We start from the raw sequence: 20,738 nt of genomic DNA on the forward strand, positions 1-20,738 counted from the left end.
CGTGTTCCGTTTTACATCCTACATCCACTCCTGTTCCTACATCCATGTTTCGTGTTCCTACATCCGTGTTCCGTGTTCTTACATTCGTGTTCTGTGTTCCTACATCCGTGTTCCTACATTCGTGTTCCGTGTTCCTACATCCGTGTTCCGTGTTCCTACATCCGTATTCTGTGTTCCAACATCCGTGTTCCGTGTTCCTACATCTGTGTTCCGTGTTCCTACATCCGTGTAACGTGTTTCTACAACCGTGTTCCGTGTTCTTACATCCGTGTTCCGTGTTTCTACATCCGTGTTCTTACATACGTATTCCTACATCCATATTCCGTGTTCCTACATCCGTATTCCGTGTTCCTACATCCGTATTCCGTGTTCCTACATCCGTATTCCGTGTTCCGTGTTCCTACATCCGTGTTCCGTGTTCCTACATCCGTGTTTCTACATCCGACATCCGTGTTCCTACATCCGACATCCGTGTTCCTACATCCTACATCCGTGTTCCTACATCCTACATCCGTGTTCCGTGTTCCAACATCCGTGTTCTGTGTTCCGTGTTCCTACATCTGTGTTCCGTGTTCTTACATCCGTGTTTCGTGTTCCTACATCTGTGTTCCGTGTTCCTACATCAGTGTTTCGTGTTCTTACATCCGTGTTCCATGTTCTTACATCCGTGTTCCGTGTTCTTACATCCGTGTTCCGTGTTCTTACATCCGTGTTCCTACATTCGTGTTTTGTGTTCCTACATCAGTGTTCCGTGTTTCTACATCTGTGTTCCGTGTTTCTACATCTGTGTTCCGTGTTCCTACATCCGTGTTCCTACATCCGTGTTCCGTGTTCCTACATCCGTGTTCCGTGTTCCGACTTCCGTGTTCCTACATTTGTGTTCCTACTTCCGTGTTCCTACTTCCGTGTTCCTACTTCCGTGTTCCTACATCCGTATTCCGTTCCTACATCCGTATTCCGTTCCTACATCCGTATTCCGTTCCTACATCCGTATTCCGTTCCTACATCCGTATTCCGTTCCTACATCCGTATTCCGTTCCTACATCCGTATTCCGTTCCTACATCCGTGTTCCGTGTTCCTACATCCGTGTTCCGTGTTCCTACATCCGTGTTCCGTGTTCCTACATCCGTGTTCCGTGTTCCTACATCAGTGTTCTGTGTTCCTACATCAGTGTTCTGTGTTCCTACATCAGTGTTCCGTGTTCCTACATCCGTGTTCCGTGCTCTTACATCTGTGTTCCTACATTCGTGTTCCGTGTTCCTACATCAGTGTTCCGTGTTCCTACATCAGTGTTCCGTGTTTTTACATCTGTGTTCCGTGTTCCTACATCCGTGTTCCGTGTTCCTACATCCGTGTTCCTACATCCGTGTTCTGTGTTCCTACATCCGTGTTCCTACATCCGTGTTCCTACTTCCGTGTTCCTACTTCCGTGTTCCTACTTCCGTGTTCCTACATCCGTGTTCCTACATCCGTGTTCCTACTTCCGTGTTCCTACTTCCGTGTTCCTACATCCGTGTTCCGTTCCTACATCCGTGTTCCGTGTTCCGTTCCTACATCTGTGTTCCGTTCCTACATCCGTGTTCCGTGTTCCGTGTTCCTACATCCGTGTTCCGTGTTCCTACATCCGTGTTCCTACATCCGTGTTCCGTGTTCCGTGTTCCTACATCCGTGTTCCGTGTTCCTACATCCGTGTTCCGTGTTCCTACATCCGTGTCCCGTGTTCCTACATCCGTGTTCCGTGTTCCTACATCCGTGTTCCGTGTTCCTACATCCGTGTTCCGTGTTCCTACATCCGTGTTCCGTGTTCCCACATCCGTGTTCCGTGTTCCCACATCCGTGTTCCGTGTTCCTACATCAGTGTTCCGTGTTCCTACATCAGTGTTCCGTGTTCCTACATCCGTGTTCCTACATCCGTGTTCCGTGTTCCTACATCCGTGTTCCGTGTTCCTACATCCGTGTTCCGTGTTCCTACATCCGTGTTCCGTGTTCCTACATCCGTGTTCCGTGTTCCTACATCCGTGTTCCGTGTTCCTACATCCGTGTTCCGTGTTCCTACATCCGTGTTCCGTGTTCCTACATCCGTGTTCCGTGTTCCTACATCCGTGTTCCGTGTTCCTACATCCGTGTTCCGTGTTCCTACATCCGTGTTCCGTGTTCCTACATCCGTGTTCCGTGTTCCTACATCAGTGTTCCGTGTTCCGTGTTCCTACATCAGTGTTCCGTGTTCCGTGTTCCTACATCCGTGTTCCGTGTTCCGGTTCCGACATCCGTGTTCCGTTCCGACATCCGTGTTCCGTGTTCCGACATCCGTGTTCCGTGTTCCTACATCCGTGTTCCGTGTTCCTACATCCGTGTTCCGTGTTCCTACATCCGTGTTCCGTGTTCCTACATCCGTATTCCGTTCCTACATCCGTATTCCGTTCCTACATCCGTGTTCCTACATCCGTGTTCCGACATCCGTGTTCCGACATCCGTGTTCCGACATCCGTGTTCCGTTCCGACATCCGTGTTCCGTTCCGACATCCGTGTTCCGTTCCGACATCCGTGTTCCGTTCCGACATCCGTGTTCCGTTCCGACATCCGTGTTTCGTGTTCCGACATCCGTGTTTCGTGTTCCGACATCCGTGTTCCGTGTTCCGACATCCGTGTTTCGTGTTCCGACATCCGTGTTCCGTGTTCCGACATCCGTGTTCCGTGTTCCGACATCCGTGTTCCGTGTTCCTACATCCGTATTCCATTCCTACATCCATATTCCGTTCCTACATCCATATTCCGTTCCTACATCCATATTCCGTTCCTACATCCATATTCCGTTCCTACATCCGTATTCCGTGTTTAATGTCGTTTATGTCAGTATCCGTATCGTAGACCATTTAAAATAAACAAAAATTATTGCTTCAAAATTGAAGTTAAAAAGATAGTGCATTATACATTTTCTTGAAACTAATGCCATTTCATTATTTAGAATAATAGATTTGATATTTTAATATGATAAAAAAAATACAAATAACCATTTAAAAACATTCTAGTTGGGGTAATTTAAATCAGTATATCATATAATTAACTATGCATTACCCATTGATAACGATCTGCATTAAAATAATTTTAAAATAAGTACTAATAATCATAAAAAATAATTTCAAATATTTTATGGTAAAGTTTTATAAATAAAATTATATGCAATGTATAAAAATATAAAACCATTTAAATTAATATTAATATTCATCATATACATAGGTATCTAACGAACTTTGTATGAAACCAAAACATCATTTAAATTATAGTCAATATTTCTATAATTAAAATTCTAAAAGGATTTGTGAAGCAGTTAAGGTTGTTTCGATTCGATGTGTGGTGGTTGATCACGATTCATAATCTTCATAATCTTATAATATATATAGATTCTTTAAAAAATGACTACGAAGTTAAATAATTTATTTTTACACTTTTTTTTTATTTCAAGGAGAACTCCAATCAGTACGAATTTTTTTTTTATCAGAAAAATAGGAAAAGATCTAAAATTGTTTAGAATTAAAATCGGTTTTAAATCTAAAATCAATTCCTAAACAATAAACCAGGAGGCATAAAAAGTAAATACGAATATTGTTTTTTATTTGATAAAAAACGTGCACAATTATTTAAATAAAAATCAATTCCACATCTAAAATAAATTCCTATTCATGAGCAGAAAACACCCAAAATAAACAAAGATAATAAGAAAAATAAGAACAGAAGAATAAAATTGTTTGGATCGAAACCCTTGACAGTAAAAGGGTAGGATCCATAGGTGAGAAAGTAACAAAAACCCAAGTTTAAAAAAAAGAACAAAAGCATGAAAGACTGAGAAAAAAAAAGTGGAAGACAACAAGTTACCACGTTTGGGTGGAAGGAGCATAAAGATATCTGGGTTGGATCCATACTCCTTTGAGATGACGGCTTCCAGGCTTAGTTTCTGCTTCAATGCTTTCACTCCGAAATATCGTGTCGCATTTACCACTAGCATGTGGAACTATAGTTCCGCATGTAGAAATTGAATCATTTGCTTTTATAAATCCTTTTTCTCTCTTCTCATTTCTCAATTGAAAAGTCTTTTTACTTATGATATAGTGCAATAACGTAGACGGGGGAGATTTATCAGTGCATACACGCATATAATACTTGTTCCATTTGCTTTTAGAAGCACTGAAGGTAACAAGACCATTCTCTCCATCCAGAAAGTGAAAATCATTGTTTTCATAATACAAAGCTGTTCTTATTTTGCTGAACTTGTGCCCCGAAAACGAGGACTTCACCCATTGATCTTCCCCCTTGCAAAGCATGGACAGATGTAATTCACTATTACTGCTGGTGTTAAGCACAACAACAATGCAATCTTTAGAAGTGGGGACTGCTGAAAATGCTGCAACATGGTCACGTGCTTCAGTAAAAGGGCAATTTGGAAGCTCTATTTTTGCTTTTGAGAAGGGGCAAAAAAAGAACAATGAACCATTCCCAAAGAGAAGCAACCATCCTTCGTACGATGCAAGGCACGTTGCACCATCAAGTTCTGGAAGGTTGATGGTGTAGCATTTGTTCTGGGGGTTTAGCAGGGAACAGTCGGAACCTTCTCCTCCATATATGAGAAACCATGGATCACACAGAACAGATTTATCATCGGGTGATACTTTAAAAGCTTTAAAAGAAGCAGTGTTCCAATCTTTGCAAACAACACCGAAACGGAGAAAGTCAATAAGCCCCAAACAATTTGCAATTTGCGAAAGAAGGTCACGAGGCAGATCTGACCACTTCACACTCATCTTCTATCTCTGTGCTTCAGTTACCCTTTCACATCATCATATTGCACCCTGCATCATATATATATATATATATACATCTACATATGTATCCATCCACATCTATATATAGAATACCAACCACACTCTCCTCACTTTCAGTCAAGTTTGTTTTTATTTTCAGTTACACAACAAAAAATCCCAACAACTTTAACATCTCTTTCAAGATATTTATTTCAAAATTAGTAACGTTGGATAGATAACTCATAATTACGACAAGATTTCTGCCCAAATTAAAAGAACAATGTTTATTTCATTTTAAACATTCTGTTGTCAATTCACCTGATATTCTATTTGAATTGAAAACGTAAAATAAAACCTAACTACTGATGGAATCCCAATCTCAATTATCTATATATAATTAAATATAATGAAGGAAAAGAAAGTTAAAGGTTTTTTTTTTATATAGTTTTTCAGTTCATCCTCTTTTCAACTTCAATTGTAAAATACAAACTACTTTTTCTGTTTCTCATTTGTTGTCTTCCATTTCTAAAATAAAAACAAGAAAGAAGTAAAATAAAAATTTATTATTTCTACTTATTTCTCAACTGTTCCATTTCTTTTATGAAAAAAGAAAAAAAAATTCTTATCTCACTTGACAATGAAAAATTAGCTTATTAAAAAACTTGAAAATGAAATATTTTTTTAGTATAGTATTTGGTACATGAGTTTTTATGGTTTCTCATCAATAAATTTTTTTTTCTCCATATGCAAAAAATGTTTGAAATATAAGAATTTGAATAGTTATATTTTTTTCTTTAAATTCTTACATTCTAACTCATTTAATTTTAGGGTTTATGAAAGATGTATTTCTTGCTGATAATATAAGTATTTACATAAAAATAAATGGTTGTCATATGTATTCGCAATTTTTAAATATCTTTAAAAAATTGTATTTTTTTATTATAGATATTGTATTATAAGTTTATAATAATTATAATTTTATTGAATTAATACATGAGATAAATTTATAAATGTTATTATGAATTTTATTATATATTTCTATTTAAACCTGTTTTAAAAACAAAAATACTAAATTACAATATATTTAGTTTGTTATTTTTGCACGGAGGAATCTACTAGTCAATGTTCCGCGTGGTTAGGAGTGTCGTCGGCCGCTTCCATTGATCCTTTCGCTTAGAGGTGTGGTCAAAATCTTCACTTTGGCTCAATTGAAGGCTTGGTCATGTGTAACTTCTAAAATACCCTCTGCTTGTTTCTCATTTTCTGACTGGTGTCTTGCTCCTTTATCGTGTTTGAAATCGATTTAATTGGCATGACCCAGTTTAGGATGATAGATGGTTGTTGGTTTTTGTTAATTGATAAAATATATATATATATATATATATATATATATATTGTTAATTGATAAATTTTTTTAATTGATATCTAATTAGCGGTTTTTGCTACCAAAGTCTGTTTTATAATTTAGTCACTCTAATAATTAATTATTTTTTTCACTAATTTTTTTTATGATTTTTTTTAAGTGTAAATTTATATTAAATTATGTAATATTTTTGTTATATTAGTGACGAATATTTATGCTACAGCTTAGTTATTTTTTTTCTTATTATTCCTTTATTTTAAATAAATAATTTTTGTATCTTTAAATTTTATTCTATTATAGTTTATGCACTGATTGTTATGAGCGAATCGATTTCTTCATGGAAGGGTTGTAGAGAATTTAGAAAATATTAATAAGTAAGTAATAAATGATTGAGATTAGATGGGATAGATTATTGGACTAATATAATATCTTAATAATTAGCATATTCCAACGACAGTGGTTTAATTACTTTCCAATACCTCTTAGACACACAATGTGCAGGTAAATAATTCTCACTAATAAATTGTAAAATCAATTCAAACTAAATCTTAAAAATTATTAGTTTGGTTCAAAAACTTTTTACATTAAAATTAAACTAAATTTAACTACATATAATTTTTATGTTTTATTTAAATTTATTTTTAACCAAATATCAAATCAAACCAAAACATTAAATACTTTGTCTATTTTTACGAAGTACTTGTATTTTACCTTTATAATAAAAGTATTTGTTGTCCGAAATATGTGGTGAGATGTATTTTAGAAATTAGATAAGAAAAAAAATAGAAGAAGTCAAGATTTAATTTTTTTTATCATTAAATAAATAAGTAAATTACCAAAAAAATCATACTTCTATAATAGAACTTCTTATTTGGAAAGCTAATTATAAGTAAGTTATATCCTTTTAATTTTCAGTTAAAGTTTTGTAAGATTAGGATTATCTTTAATTATATAATTTAATAAAAAATAATTGAATTATGAAAGAAAATAAATTAAAAATGTATAAGGTTAGGTTTAATCGAGTTAATATTGGCATTTTGCATGAGAGCTTAATGAAGCTGAATTATCCGGCAATCAAGCCACTAACGAGTTTTGTGGAATTTGAATATTTGTTTGCTTCAACTTATAATGCTGAGTAAACTCAATATTTGTTTTGGAATTCAATGAAACATTGGTCACATGATTTTCACACTGTCAAATAAACAATATATAATTAACACAATACAGGGAAAATGATTAACAACAAAACTAATTTCTACATATTTGTTTTAAAAGACTAAACAGGTGTAATTTTATTTTTTAGAGGATTACTTTTTATAAAATTATTTTTAAAGAGTTAAAATAATTATGTGAAACTGAAGGTTTAAAATTAAACCCTGTAAAAATAAAGTTACGATATTGACTTTAACGTGTCAAAGATGCCAAACAGTTGGAGACATCGCATGTTTGAAAATTCTTGGATTGCAACACATCCTTCATCTTCTCCTCTATCTATTAACCATTGTTCACGTCTTCAGTATTCAGCTTTCTACTTTTCTATTTATTTATAGTATTTTCAAATTTAAAATAAAAATAGTTATATTTTATTAACTATACAATTCATTTTTATTTTTTTAATTAGCCAGCACTAATACATTTATTATGAGGTAGAAGTATAATTTTGCCTAACTATTCTATTACAATTAGTAAAATTTATTATATTTTATAGTTTTTACATAAAAACCTTAAAAAAAATAAAAAATTATAACCTTGTCATGCTATTTGGTCATCCTATTTTTTTCCATCCACAATTCTCATCCCAATTTTAAAAGAGACATTTGGTTAGAAAATTCATATTTCGATTCAATCCTAAATTTTACATATATTATTTTATTTAATGTTCAATTCAACCTGGATCAGACATCTTCAATTACGGTACCATAAAATATTTAATTAATTAGTTAAATATAAGAAAAAAAGACAAGTCAAGAAAAAAAAAATTAGACTAAAATTACGAATTTTGAAAATAGGAAACTAAATATCTTAATTTTTTAAATGAGAGGAAGGATGATAAAATATTCAATTATTCATCCTTACGTAATTGATCCAATAACTTCATTAACAAAATATAAAATAAATTAAACTAAAAATGATAAATAAACTTGTATTTTTGTTTGACCTTGTCTTGTCTTGGTATCAGAAAATATTTAGATTGAAGACATAATTATGAATATAACTAATACTTTTTAAATCAGATATGGAATAATATATATATATATAAAATATGCGCTCTTACACTAATATTAATTTATTAAAATATTTATAATTTATTTATTTAGAAGTTTATGAAATTATAACTTATTAACTATCATTTGGGTTTAAAGAGAAGATGTACTGTACATTAAATATTAAATATGGATAATTAGATGTTTCTTTGGTTTTTGCTTTGATGAATTTATTTTTGTAAAAAAAATTATTTCATAAATATTTGGGTCGATATGAGTTCAAATATATGGATATACATGTTATTCAATTCTACGAGAATAAGAATAAAAAGTAAATTTTATGTACCTTTGGTTTTCAGAAATAAGGATGATCATGAGAGAATTGAAGAATTCACATTAATTACAAGTTAAGGATGAATTGATATTTTAAGTCTTCGCTTTACGTTGTCTTGCTAAGTGAATTAAAGATAAAATGAGATGAGCAACCTCATCGACTTATTTTTATAAATTAAAATAAAAATTAAGTTCCAATTATTTGTACTATGTCTTATAAAAGTTGCAGATATTTACTCCATAAATAAGAGAAAAAAGAAAAGAAAAAGAGAAGCATAGATTGATTGAGCCGTATTTATTGGACACATTCACATTCAATTACATTTAGATTTTGCGGTCAATCTTAAGCAAGGAAGATACGAAGGTAAGGGCAAATGAGGTCATTTTGTGATACGTGAATACTTATATTCCGAGATTATCGGAAGGGAATAGAATTTTATGTGCTATAAATATGCCAAATGAATGCTATGTTTTCATACCCACTTTTCATACAATACATCTCTTGTTCTGTCTCATAAACAAAATGGGTATTTCAGTTCAAACGAAGCATGTGATTGCTGTTTGCGCTGTGATGTTGTGGACATGTGCATTCCCAGCCATGTCCCGAACATTGTATGATCAATCTTCTGCTGTTGCAGCTCACCAGGATTGGATGACCCAATTCGAACGAGCATATGCTGATGATGCAGAGAAGGAAAAAAGGTTAAAAATATTTGTAAAGAACTTGGAATACATAGAGAAGTTCAACAGTGGTGGGAACAAGAGTTACACGTTGGGGCTGAATCAATTTTCAGACTTAACCGTAGAAGAGTTTATCGCCTCATACACAGGACTGAAGATCAATTCAAGCCGACCACGCTCATCCACAGCTACACGCTTGAGTGTGACTAATGTTCCAACAAGCTTGGACTGGAGGGAATTTGGAGCCGTCACCGATATTAAGAATCAAGGTCGCTGCGGTACGTAATCAACTCTTCATCTTGTGTTTTATATTAACATTACAGCAAAATAACTGTTGATTAATTTTATCTCCTATTTTTTTTATAGCCATTCTCTTTCACTTGTAACCAGAACAGGATGTGATTTTCTGACATTAATCTATTGCATGGTTAAATTGCAGGAAGCTGTTGGGCCTTTTCAGCTGCGGCAGCTGTAGAAGGCATTCACCAAATAAAAACTAACAATTTGATCTCACTGTCAGAACAACAGTTAGTGGACTGTGTTGGGAATAACTTCGGGTGTCGTGGAGGTTACATGGATAAAGCATTCAAATATATAAACGAAAACCAGGGTATCGCTACCGAAAGCGATTACCCATACCAAGGGTTTGCTGGAACATGCCAGAGGGCAGAAGCCGCAGCTCAAATAATGGGATACGAAGACGTACCTGAAAATAGTGAAGAGCAACTACTACAAGCCGTGGCCAAGCAACCAGTGTCAGTTGGCGTTTCTGTTAATGAAAACTTTCAGTCACACAAGACAGGTGTATTTGAAGGACCATGCGGCACTGATCTCAACCACGCAGTTGTTATAGTTGGTTATGGCACCAGCGAAGACGGTCAAAAGTACTGGTTGATAAAGAATTCATGGGGTGAAAGCTGGGGAGAGCAGGGGTACATGAAGTTGCTCAGGGAAAGTGGTGAGCCTGGAGGTGTTTGTGGCGTCGCCAGGAAAGCTTCTTATCCAATTATGTAGTTATTTCAAAACAAATTTTCTGAATACGTTGGAGTGTGCGTGCATGATGTTGTTACTGTAGCAACTATAGTGTTGTAGTAAGTTTAAGCATTGTCTTTTCTTTGTCTCAGTCTAATAATGTACTTGTCGTTTCTCATATTTGCAAACTAGGTTTTTGCATGTCTTTTTATACTTTGTAAAAGTACGAAGTTATTCGCTTCGTCCGAGTTAATGAATTATACACATATATGTTGGAAAATGCTATAAATGTTTAGAAACTTTTTAAGTATTGAAGTCTGAACAAATGTTTTTCTTTTCTGGAACTCTTATATATGCAATTCACATTGTGTGCTTTAAATAGGCAATGCAGAAACCAATTCTACATTGCGACGTGGCGACATCATCTAGTTTCTTTCAAACAATTTTCAAAACTTTTTCTCCTACTCGCCATTCACTAATCAACAACTTAATCCCTTATCTTTAAAATATTAACATTCTTTAATCTCAAACTCATCAGCGTATTAGTCACCAATATTCATTTTGGATTTTAATTGTCCAAAATGCTAGATTTACTATTAAACAAATACATTCAGTGTTACATCGGTTAAAGAAAATATATTTTACCTCTATTATTTATAAGTTCTTATATGGATTTCTGTAAGATAGGTAGATGTCGGTAAAAGAACACTTTATGCAAGGTTTATGAAGAAAAAATGTTTTACTTTTATTTAGAATTTCTGTACATTAAAAAGTTAGACTGTGAATGATATACTTGTTTTATATTTTTTTTTTAAATTATATAAAATTATTTAACACATATTTAATTAACTATTTTTAATGATAATGGATTTGTCGTTTAAGATTGAATCAGAAATTTCAAATACAAAACTGTAATAAATTATCAGCGAAATTCATATTTAAGTCCAATTTCAAATACAAAACTGTAATAAATTATCAGCGAAATTCATATTTAAGTCCAATTTCAAATAATCAATATTATTAAAAAATCGATTATTTTACCCATAGTGATAAGTTATGATATAATTTAAATGTGAATATCTCATTTGAATGAATACAAAATAATTAATTATATTTTAATATAATAATTTAACTATATATAGCCTTTCCAACAAATTTAAAAGAACTTTGAAAATAATAATAAAGGTTTTGTTAAAAATAAAAAATAATAATACTATAATGCATCAATTCAAAAAGTCTATATTACAAATAAAAACAAAAAATAATTATTCAATTATTATAAGTTACATCATTAAATACTTTTTATATTAAGAATTTTAATATCTTTAAATCTCTGGTTGAATTATATATCGTTTGGCATCTATTTAAAATAAGAACATTTTAATCCATGTGCGCGATGATTTTTTGTGTGTGATGTTTTTAGATATTTTTATCGAAATTGAAATATATTTTCATATTTTAAATATCTAAAAGTTGAGATTTGCTTTTCCATAAAAATTTATATTTTTATCTATTTAATTTTAAAGTGCATCGATTTCCATCCTCTATAAGTACAATTAAAAACATTTTTTCATCTGTGAAATACCATTTAAAAATAACTTAAAAAGATTAAAAAAATAACATATTCTAAAATTAGAAAAATTAGAAAGTAGGTAAAAAAGTTTAGAAAGATTAAAACAACACTTGAAATATTTAAAAAAAATGAAAAGCATATGCTTTATCTTTAATTACATAAAATTCAAATTAGATGCATATATTCTTTGTGCAAAATTTAATTAAGCGCGATGGTTTTGGGATAACTATATTATTATTTCTTTATTCATTCAAACATGTAATTGGTTAAAGAAATAAATTATAAAATATGATTTAAAGAATTAGTTATATTACTTATATAGTGTAAGTGTCCATGGCATGCATGACTCTTTGAATTTATCAATGACAGTTATACAAAAATCAAACGGAATTGGTGAAGGAAAATTGGAAGATCTTTGAAAAATTGAAATATCTTATATCAATTAGAAGTAAAACTAACTTAAATAAAATGATGGAGATGCAGGGGATCGAACCCTGTACCTCTCGCATGCAAAGCGAGCACTCTACCATTTGAGCTACATCCCCAGATGAAATGTTAAATAATATTTATTAAAATGAAAACAATTATATATGTTTTCCCCATGGCTTTAAACTAGTATTCAGAGAGTTGAAGGAAAAAAAGAGGTGGATAATGGCTTCGTTATCGCTCTGCATAGCCACGAAGGCGCCCACTCTCACGGCTTCTCTGATCCTCACCACCCCAAAACCATCTTCAGTCTCTCTCAACGTTACCCGCAGCAGTTCCTCCACTCTTCGCTCTCCTCTCCTCCATTGCTCCTTCCTCTCCTCTCCTTCCCATCTCTCTTCCCCTTCCTCCTTTTCAGGTACTCCTCGCCTTTCTTTCTTTTTTTCCCCTTCCACCTCATTCTTCACTAGTTGCGCTTGCGCATTCCTCCTCAATTTCCTTCTGTGCTTTTATTTAGGAAGTGCTTAATTCTTCATTATCAATGTATGCTTTCCCAACCTTAAACATGTTTTAATACCTGTTTCACTTTTGAATTGGAAGTGCTTCTCTTTGTTTTAATAGGGATGTAGGGGTTTATGTTGCTAACGGGTTTTTGAAAGAAAAAAAAAAGCTTTTGTGGTGGGGTTTAATTTAACTTCAACATGGACACAATTTGGAGCGGAAGTTGCTCTTCTGTGTTTGAAAGGGATTTTTATTTTTTTTTGTCAATTTAAGCTAAATAGGAGTTGATCCCACTACTTCCTGATGAAATGGGTTGTAAGTGAAGGCAAGCACAGGCAAATATAGTTATGTTGTAAACGAGTACCATTACTAGCTTTTTATCACTGCTTAGAACAATAATACCAGTTTAAAATGCTTGTCTGAAGTCTGAATATGTTATCTAGTCGGAACAGATTGCAATGAACTTGACTATACTAGTATCCCTAAACTCAATGGCAATTTGTAAGATGTTTTGAATGAGTGCGGCAATGTTTTTAGTTGTTGTGATGAAATTCTTTGTTCCTCTTTCTCTAAGGATTTCTGATCTGGTTATAGCAGTACCATGTGGTAACAGACAAGAATTAATCTAAAATCTTAGGACAATAAATTTGTGATGTTTTTCACTTTTATATTGCTTAATTTACTCAGTTTACTCTGGGGGACTCTCAATCAGACTTGAACTCCAATAATAACATAAGAACAAATAGTTCCTGAACTTTTATGGTTTAGTTGATTGGTTTACTGATATATGGAGGTTGAGTTTATTAAAATCCTCGGGGCTCAAAGGATTTTGGTAGGTTGTGATGGAGAAGAGACTCCAATGAGCCCAATAGCCTGCATCAGTTGAGAATATCTCAAAAAAATCCTTTCATGAACATCATTATAACTCACTTTATAATTAAATTCAGCATATTTTTCTAGCGAATAACTTAGCACACACATGCATATATCCTTGTTGAGATATAGATTGAGTTGATCTGAACTAAATTGTTGATGTTAAGGGTTGTCACTTGGATTGGATTTGACATCTAATGTTGGGGTGAGAAGAGGAAAAAGTGGTGGCTTGGTTGTGAGAGCAGGGAAGGCTGCTCTTTGTCAGACAAAGAGAAACAGATCAAGAAAATCATTGGCACGCACTCATGGTTTCCGCAAACGAATGAGCACACCAGGTGGAAGAGCTATTTTAAGACGACGACGTGCCAAGGGACGGAAAATCCTCTGCACCAAGTCCCACCCAAATAGTGGAAAATAGTCGTCAGAATAGCCTCTATCTCTTGTGTTTCAGTGACTTAAATGTCTGCATTTCGAGTTCTTCATTTTTTTCTCCTAACACTCCTTCTTTGTACCCTTTATGTTTAAAATCTAATTTTTTTATGCTTTTTATGTATGTGTTGTCTTCTATGATTCTCAAGTTACATCCAAATTTGCTTCAAAGATGTTTTACTACAAAACGAATCACAGATGAGACTTGATGCAATGACAAACAACATAATTGGTTTCTCTTGTATATATTGTTCTTATAACAACTCATAAATTATCTTTTAAATTCTTTTAATAAAGGTATTGAGGGTACATATTGTAATTGAGTGTTACATCGGATATTTAATTTGGCCGTTGTGGCATGCTCAATGTCAAGTATCCCCCTTTACATTACTGGGTGCATTGTGTTTGGACGAGGTGGTAGAGGAATTTGAAATAAAATGTTATTTTGGATGTGAAAGTAGTTTAATTATTTAAAATTATCCAATTTCAATTTATTCCGTAAGATGTAAATTTTTTTTTACACTTTTTTTTCTTTTCCTTTTTTTCATTTAAGATTTTTATTTTTGTATTATCTCTTTGACTCGGTCTTAGTTGAAACTTTGTCTACTTAATATCATTTGAAAAAATCTTATCTTGGAGTAAGTGGTGTTTGGTTAAAATTTTCATATAAGAAGGTTATTGAAAAATTCATTTGCTTGCTCGAGTCCTTCTGTATTGATTATAAAGAAAATTGAGCTTGTGTATCAAATATCAAACCCATAAAAAACTTAAATGTAAGTAAATGAAATTTGTAGGATCTATCTACATGAAAAATTTAATCACGACCCTATCACTCAACACACTTACCTTTCATGGACTAATTTGTATATTTATTAATTTTCGGTCAGTTTCTTTCGTGATTTTTCTATCGATATCATTGAAGTTATTTTTCGTAAAAGAGTTAAAAGTAGTTTTTTATTTTATTTTTAATTAATATTAGTTAGAGATATTTTTAATTATGTCAATTGGAGTTGTATTTTTCCAATTTAAGATTGGGTTATTTCTTGTTTGAAATTAGTAAGATTTTCCTTTAGTTAATATTCACATGATTATTTTTTGGCCCATACCAGTAAAACTATTTTTAAATTAATGTGAGTTTAATTAATTTGGATAAGTGTTACTTTTGAGTTGATATTATTGAAAAAAAATTGTGTTGATGTAGATCAAAGTTATTTTTTAATTAACGTCAGTATAATTTTTTTTAATGTTAAAGAGATTTTTTTAATTAGTTGATTGACATATGTTAGAGTTATTTTCTTATTAATATTTGTAAATATTATTTTTTATTTCAATCAGTTTAACATTTTTTTTCTGATTGAGAACACTTTTAATTTTAGTTAATATTAAGATAATTTTTCAGCAGATATCAATCAAAACATTAACTAAAAAAATATTTTAATTCATTAAAAATGTAAAATATAATAAATAAAATGACTAAAAATATATGGAGTAATTGTAAAATTATATTTAGAATACTGCAATTGTAATAACTTTCAAAAGAAAAAAAAATCATGTTTTTTTTTTTGCCCTCAATTTTACTTGGGCATGTTCAAAATAACAAAAAAGAAGGTTTGCTTTTATTGAAACTCACTAACCCTATATTGCCCAACAACACGATTCAAAAACCAGCGTTTGAATTTTTTTAAAAAATTTTAATGGACTAATTCCATTTTATTCTTTTACTTGCGAATCACACTTTGATGTGGTTAGAAACAACTTCACTTAATTTTGAACATTTTGTTTCATATTAATCCTAGAAACAATATTTTCTTCAATGATCCATTGGTTAAACAAATTTGGATAATTTGGAAATTTTCTTCAAATTGGATTGGAGTGTGGAAGTGTAAGGTTGGTAAGTAATATATATATTTTAAATTATCTTTATTTTTTTAAAAAAAAATATAATGATCAAATAGTAAGTATTTTTGTCTAAATTTTGATGAATTAAAATTACCAATAATACCATTAATTTTAAATAATTAATTTTGAAAAAAATAGAGTTATTTGAAGAAAAATAATTTACATACAAAATTTTAAATTGTTATACAAAAATAAATAATTTAGATATTCATAAATTTAAATATTCTAATTAGAAACCTTTTGTATTAAATTTAAATAGTATTATTATATTTATAATAATTATTATTAAATAATATATTTATTATAAATAAATATATTTTTTATATTAAATTTTTTTTTATTAATTATTATTATTTTATTAAAATATTTGTGTTAATTAAATTTATTTAATAATTAATATTTATGATAAATTTTACTTTTTTATTAATAAAATATATAAAAAAAGTCAAACCCTAAATGCCAAAAGTCCTTAACTTTTTTTTTTGTTTTTTTCTCTTTTTTTTACTATAAATAAGAAAATGGTAATAATATATTTACAAGTTACAACTTTTAATATTATTATTTTAATATTTTTTATATTATTTAATTATAATTTTTTTATTATTATATATTTATATCTAGATATATTAGATTAATAATTATATACAATTCTGACGACTCTAATGTTGTTAAAGTATCATTTCTTAAAGTTCTCAAAGATCATTTCTCATAAGCAAATTCCTCACATCCGTTGTTTAGTTATTAAATAATTTTAGTTCGTCAGCCACGAGAGAACGGTAAAGAAGCAGAATTAGAGAGCAAAGAAGGAGAGTCGGGATTGTAAAAAAAATCCAATCCTTAAGAAGCAATAAGTGATTAAAATCGAAAACGTGATTAGAAGCAATAAAATGTAATCTTTGAAAGAAATAAGAAATCCGTGAAAGAGTGAGAGCAGGAACCTAACAAGTTACCATCTCTGACGAGGAGGAACATAGCAATATTTAGGTTGGATCCATACCCCTTTAAGATGACGGGTTTCAGATTGATTTTTTGCGGCTATGCTTTCACTCCCAATTACCATGTCCCATCGACCTCTATAGTGTGGAACTGTAGTCCCACAGGTTGAGATTGAATCGTTTTCCTCTAAGTATCTCACCATACCAGTATCATTATGGTGTTCAAAAAGGCTTTCATTTAATGTATACTTCAAAACTAAAACCTCCGAAGATAAATGTGTTGTTGCGTGTATATAATAAGATTTCCACTCAGGGTTTCTAGAAGGATTGAAGGTAATCAAACCATTTGCCCCGTCCAAAAAGTGAAACTCCTCCCCTTCATAAAACAAAGCTGTTTTAATTCTTTTATTATAACCCAAAAACCTGTACTGGGTCCATACCTTCTCTCCCCGGCAAAGCATGAACAGTTGTAATTCATAAAAACTGCTACTGCTAACCACAACAACCGTGCAATCTTGAGCAGTGGGGACAGTTGAAAATGCAGCAATATGGTCAGTTACTGCAGTGAAGGGACAATTTGGAAGATCTATTTTTGCCTTTGAAAATGGGGAAAAAAAGAACAATGATCCCTGCCCAAACACCTGCCGAAACAGAAGTAACCATCCTTCATATGATGCAAGGCATGCTGCCCCGTCCATTTCCCGTAGGTGGCTCATGTACCGTTTATACTCGTTGCTTATCAACGAACATTGAGAATCTGCTGCTCCGTAAATGAGAAACCAAGGTTCAAACATAGAAGATTTATCTTCATGGGAAACTCCTGAAGAAGCAATGTGCCAATCTTTGCAGACACAACGGAAGGTGAGAAAGTCCATAAGCCCTAAACAACTCGCAATTCTGGAAAGCAAGTCATGAGACAGATATGTCCTCTGTTCTTCTTTCAGAGCCATTCTGCTTGGAGTTGGAATCAACCCCATTGAAGTTGCATCAACGTGGTGTGAGGCTGAACCATCTGTTATTGAATCAACCCTTGAAAACTTCAACCAAAAGAGATTCCGAAGTGTATCAAACAAATTAATGCAACTGGTAAGTGCGCTTAAAGCCCTTCTCAAAACTTGTCTCATCGTGGTTTTTCTTAATCAATAAAATTTGTAGAAAGAAAGGCTGCGGAGGTACTTGTTCAAGCTCTATTCACAGGTGGTTTTATTTATGAAGAGTCAAAGAACAAATTATCAACAGAATAACAGAAATAATCTGATAATATGCCTAAATTTAGTGACAAGCATATGAAATATCTCTTTCCTTTCTAAATAATCACATCCTAATTTTTTTTTTAATGTGAAAGACACGAGAGTGGAGTATACTATCACTTTAAATGCAAATGACTTTTAATTCATTTTTTATTAAAAAATATTATTATATTTAATAATCTATACCTATATATAAAGGGATTCTCCTCTTAACTGTGATATAATATTATTTTATTTTTATTTTTAGATTTATATTTTGTTTCATTATTTTAAAAATTAAAAAATATATTATTTCAATTTTTTTGAACAATTTTAAATGTATAACAAAAGAGATAACATTATTTTTAAAAATCAAAACAAAACATCACGATTGCATCTTTTTCTCCCATCAATAGATCTTTTCGTCTTCATATTCAAAATATAAAAATTCGTTCTTACGTTCCACAACCACGAACCCAGGAACCCAACCAGTAAGTGTAATTTTGCAATGTATGAATTTACTTTTATTTTTTATTTATTGATGATAATATTATTATTGAATAAAACATTGGAAAGGAAAAAACGTACAGAAAAACAAACAAATAAGAATTGTAGGGCTTTGTTCATTGAATAAAAAATTGAAAGAGAAAAAAAGTACCCAATAAAACTGCGTAGGTGGAAGTGAGATGGGTTAGTACATGAGAAAGGAGGGATTAGGAAGAAAAGGGAAAGTGCATTAGGAAGTTCGAGAGAGGGATATACTGAACAGGAAAAAACTCAACTATTATTCTTCTGATTTGATTACAAAATGTTAGTTTTTGTTTCTCTCTTTCCATTTTCTCTGTTTTTGTTTATTTTCTTTTATCTAATTATTCTTTTAATTCTGATTTTATTTAAGCCTTTGAAAGAAAGATATTTTTATTTTTTTTCCAGATAAAAACCTTTTTTTAAATATTATCATATTTTATATATTTATTTTCACATTTTGCAAAATCTAAAAAAACTAATAACTACTCTATTAAATAAAAAAAACTAAATTTCAAATTTCAAATTTTCAAATTTCACTTAAAATTTCAAATTTTTTAAATTTTAAAAAATTTTAAATTTTAAAAATTTTAAATTTTCAAAATATTAAATTTAAAAAAAAAATTCAAATTTTGAAATTTTGAAATATTCAAATTTTGAGTTTTTAAATTTTGAATTTTTTAAATTTAAAACTAAATTGAAGGCTTTATAAACCAATGAAACATCTTTTTTGTTTTCTATTTATATTCAAAATATCATAAGTCGTAGTTTCGTTTCATGAACCACGAAATCAAATCAACCATGTTTTCAATGGCTTCTACACTGTTGTTGCTCGCAAATTCGGAAGTATGTATATAGTTATTGTTTTTTTTTGTTTCTTATAATAATTGGAAAATCCATTCCATTAACAACGATTCTCCATTTTTTGTTTCATCATCGTAACTCTCTCAAATTGATCTTTTGGTTTCCTTATCTTTTCTCTCTCGGTTTTTCTCTCTATTCTTTGTATCTCTCTTCTTCCTTAATCTCTTTTAATTTTTTTTATATATATGTGATCTGCAGTTTGAAGAACTTGCATGAAGAACTTGCACGCGTTATGGATTGGGATTTGCAAGCTATTGTGGGATGCGTCATTGCCCAGCCACCACTATGGACAACCCAAATCTCATTCTTTCTCAAGGTTTTTGTGCTGAACAAGATGAGTTACTTTGCGATTTTCAGAAATTCTCAGAAACCAAAACGGTGCTTAATGAAGTGGAAGGGATTTACAAACCTTTATACCCCATGTTCATAACAACCCTCATCCCATCATTTCATGTTCCCAATCTATCCCTCATAAAAATGTCAAAGAACTCAAACTATCAAACAAAGTAAACACAAACAAGCACAACATTTGCCCTGAAGCATCTAAATGCAAAACAAGGTAAGTCATTCATCAGTGTTAATTTGTCAACCTCAGTGTTAATTTGTCAGCAAGAATGAGGGTGGTGAAGCATATGACTGCTGCACAGCCCCACAAAAAGGGTAGTTTGTATAACTCATGGGAATGTGGGAAAACCATAAACCAATGAATGGTTACCCTTTACTCCACAAGAGGACGTTTGTGTTTTCAGAATTTAAGTGCGTGGTGGGGTGTCAGGGAAAAAGAGCTTTTAATTAGGGTAATTAGGGTCGTTGATGCCATTGAAAATTGATCGTCACAATTTGCCTTCATAGGGTGCAAGAGTTATATCATTCCATCGGAAAGAATGAGGAATGCGAGAAGACCAAACTTTTGGTTCAGGGAACTCCATTCTAAAACTTTGATTCATGTTAGCAATGAGAATGAAAGTAATAAAATTAAGAAAGTAATGTTGAAGGTGAAAAAGGTGAATAATTTTTGCTCTGAATATATAAGAGAATACACTAATAATTGTTTTTATATTTTTTTTTCACTTTTACTAATAATATAAGTGTGATGTGTGAATAATAATATTGTTTATTCAATTTTACTATTAA

At 31.6% G+C, this 20,738-nt stretch overlaps 4 protein-coding genes and 1 non-coding gene across 5 annotated transcripts; 2 read left to right on the plus strand and 3 right to left on the minus strand.

The window, feature by feature from the left end:
* Nucleotides 1-3,796: 3,796 nt before the first annotated feature.
* LOC137833175 (F-box protein At4g00893-like) lies at nt 3,797-4,814 on the minus strand. Its single transcript, XM_068641535.1, has one exon. It carries the CDS (start codon nt 4,795-4,797, stop codon nt 3,871-3,873), a length of 927 nt encoding a protein of 308 aa, XP_068497636.1. The 5' UTR covers nt 4,798-4,814; the 3' UTR covers nt 3,797-3,870.
* A 4,364-nt stretch (nt 4,815-9,178) lies between these two features.
* On the plus strand, nt 9,179-10,630 carry LOC137832503 (fruit bromelain-like). The gene is made up of 2 exons (XM_068640697.1): nt 9,179-9,656; nt 9,818-10,630. Exons 1-2 carry the CDS (start codon nt 9,221-9,223, stop codon nt 10,390-10,392), a joined length of 1,011 nt encoding a protein of 336 aa, XP_068496798.1. The 5' UTR covers nt 9,179-9,220; the 3' UTR covers nt 10,393-10,630.
* A 1,765-nt stretch (nt 10,631-12,395) lies between these two features.
* Nucleotides 12,396-12,468, minus strand: TRNAA-UGC (transfer RNA alanine (anticodon UGC)). Its single transcript has one exon. It is a non-coding gene; the product is annotated as a tRNA-Ala (tRNA).
* A 61-nt stretch (nt 12,469-12,529) lies between these two features.
* Nucleotides 12,530-14,276, plus strand: LOC137832509 (large ribosomal subunit protein bL34c-like). The gene is made up of 2 exons (XM_068640704.1): nt 12,530-12,767; nt 13,891-14,276. The coding sequence occupies exons 1-2, from the start codon at nt 12,575-12,577 to the stop codon at nt 14,139-14,141; spliced, it is 444 nt and encodes a 147-aa protein (XP_068496805.1). The 5' UTR covers nt 12,530-12,574; the 3' UTR covers nt 14,142-14,276.
* A 2,721-nt stretch (nt 14,277-16,997) lies between these two features.
* On the minus strand, nt 16,998-18,110 carry LOC137833577 (F-box protein At1g49360-like). The gene has a single exon (XM_068641918.1). The coding sequence runs from the start codon at nt 18,108-18,110 to the stop codon at nt 16,998-17,000; it is 1,113 nt and encodes a 370-aa protein (XP_068498019.1).
* Nucleotides 18,111-20,738: the final 2,628 nt, after the last annotated feature.

Source organism: Phaseolus vulgaris, chromosome 6, assembly GCF_000499845.2.
Source record: "Phaseolus vulgaris cultivar G19833 chromosome 6, P. vulgaris v2.0, whole genome shotgun sequence".
Taxonomy (NCBI): domain Eukaryota; kingdom Viridiplantae; phylum Streptophyta; class Magnoliopsida; order Fabales; family Fabaceae; genus Phaseolus; species Phaseolus vulgaris.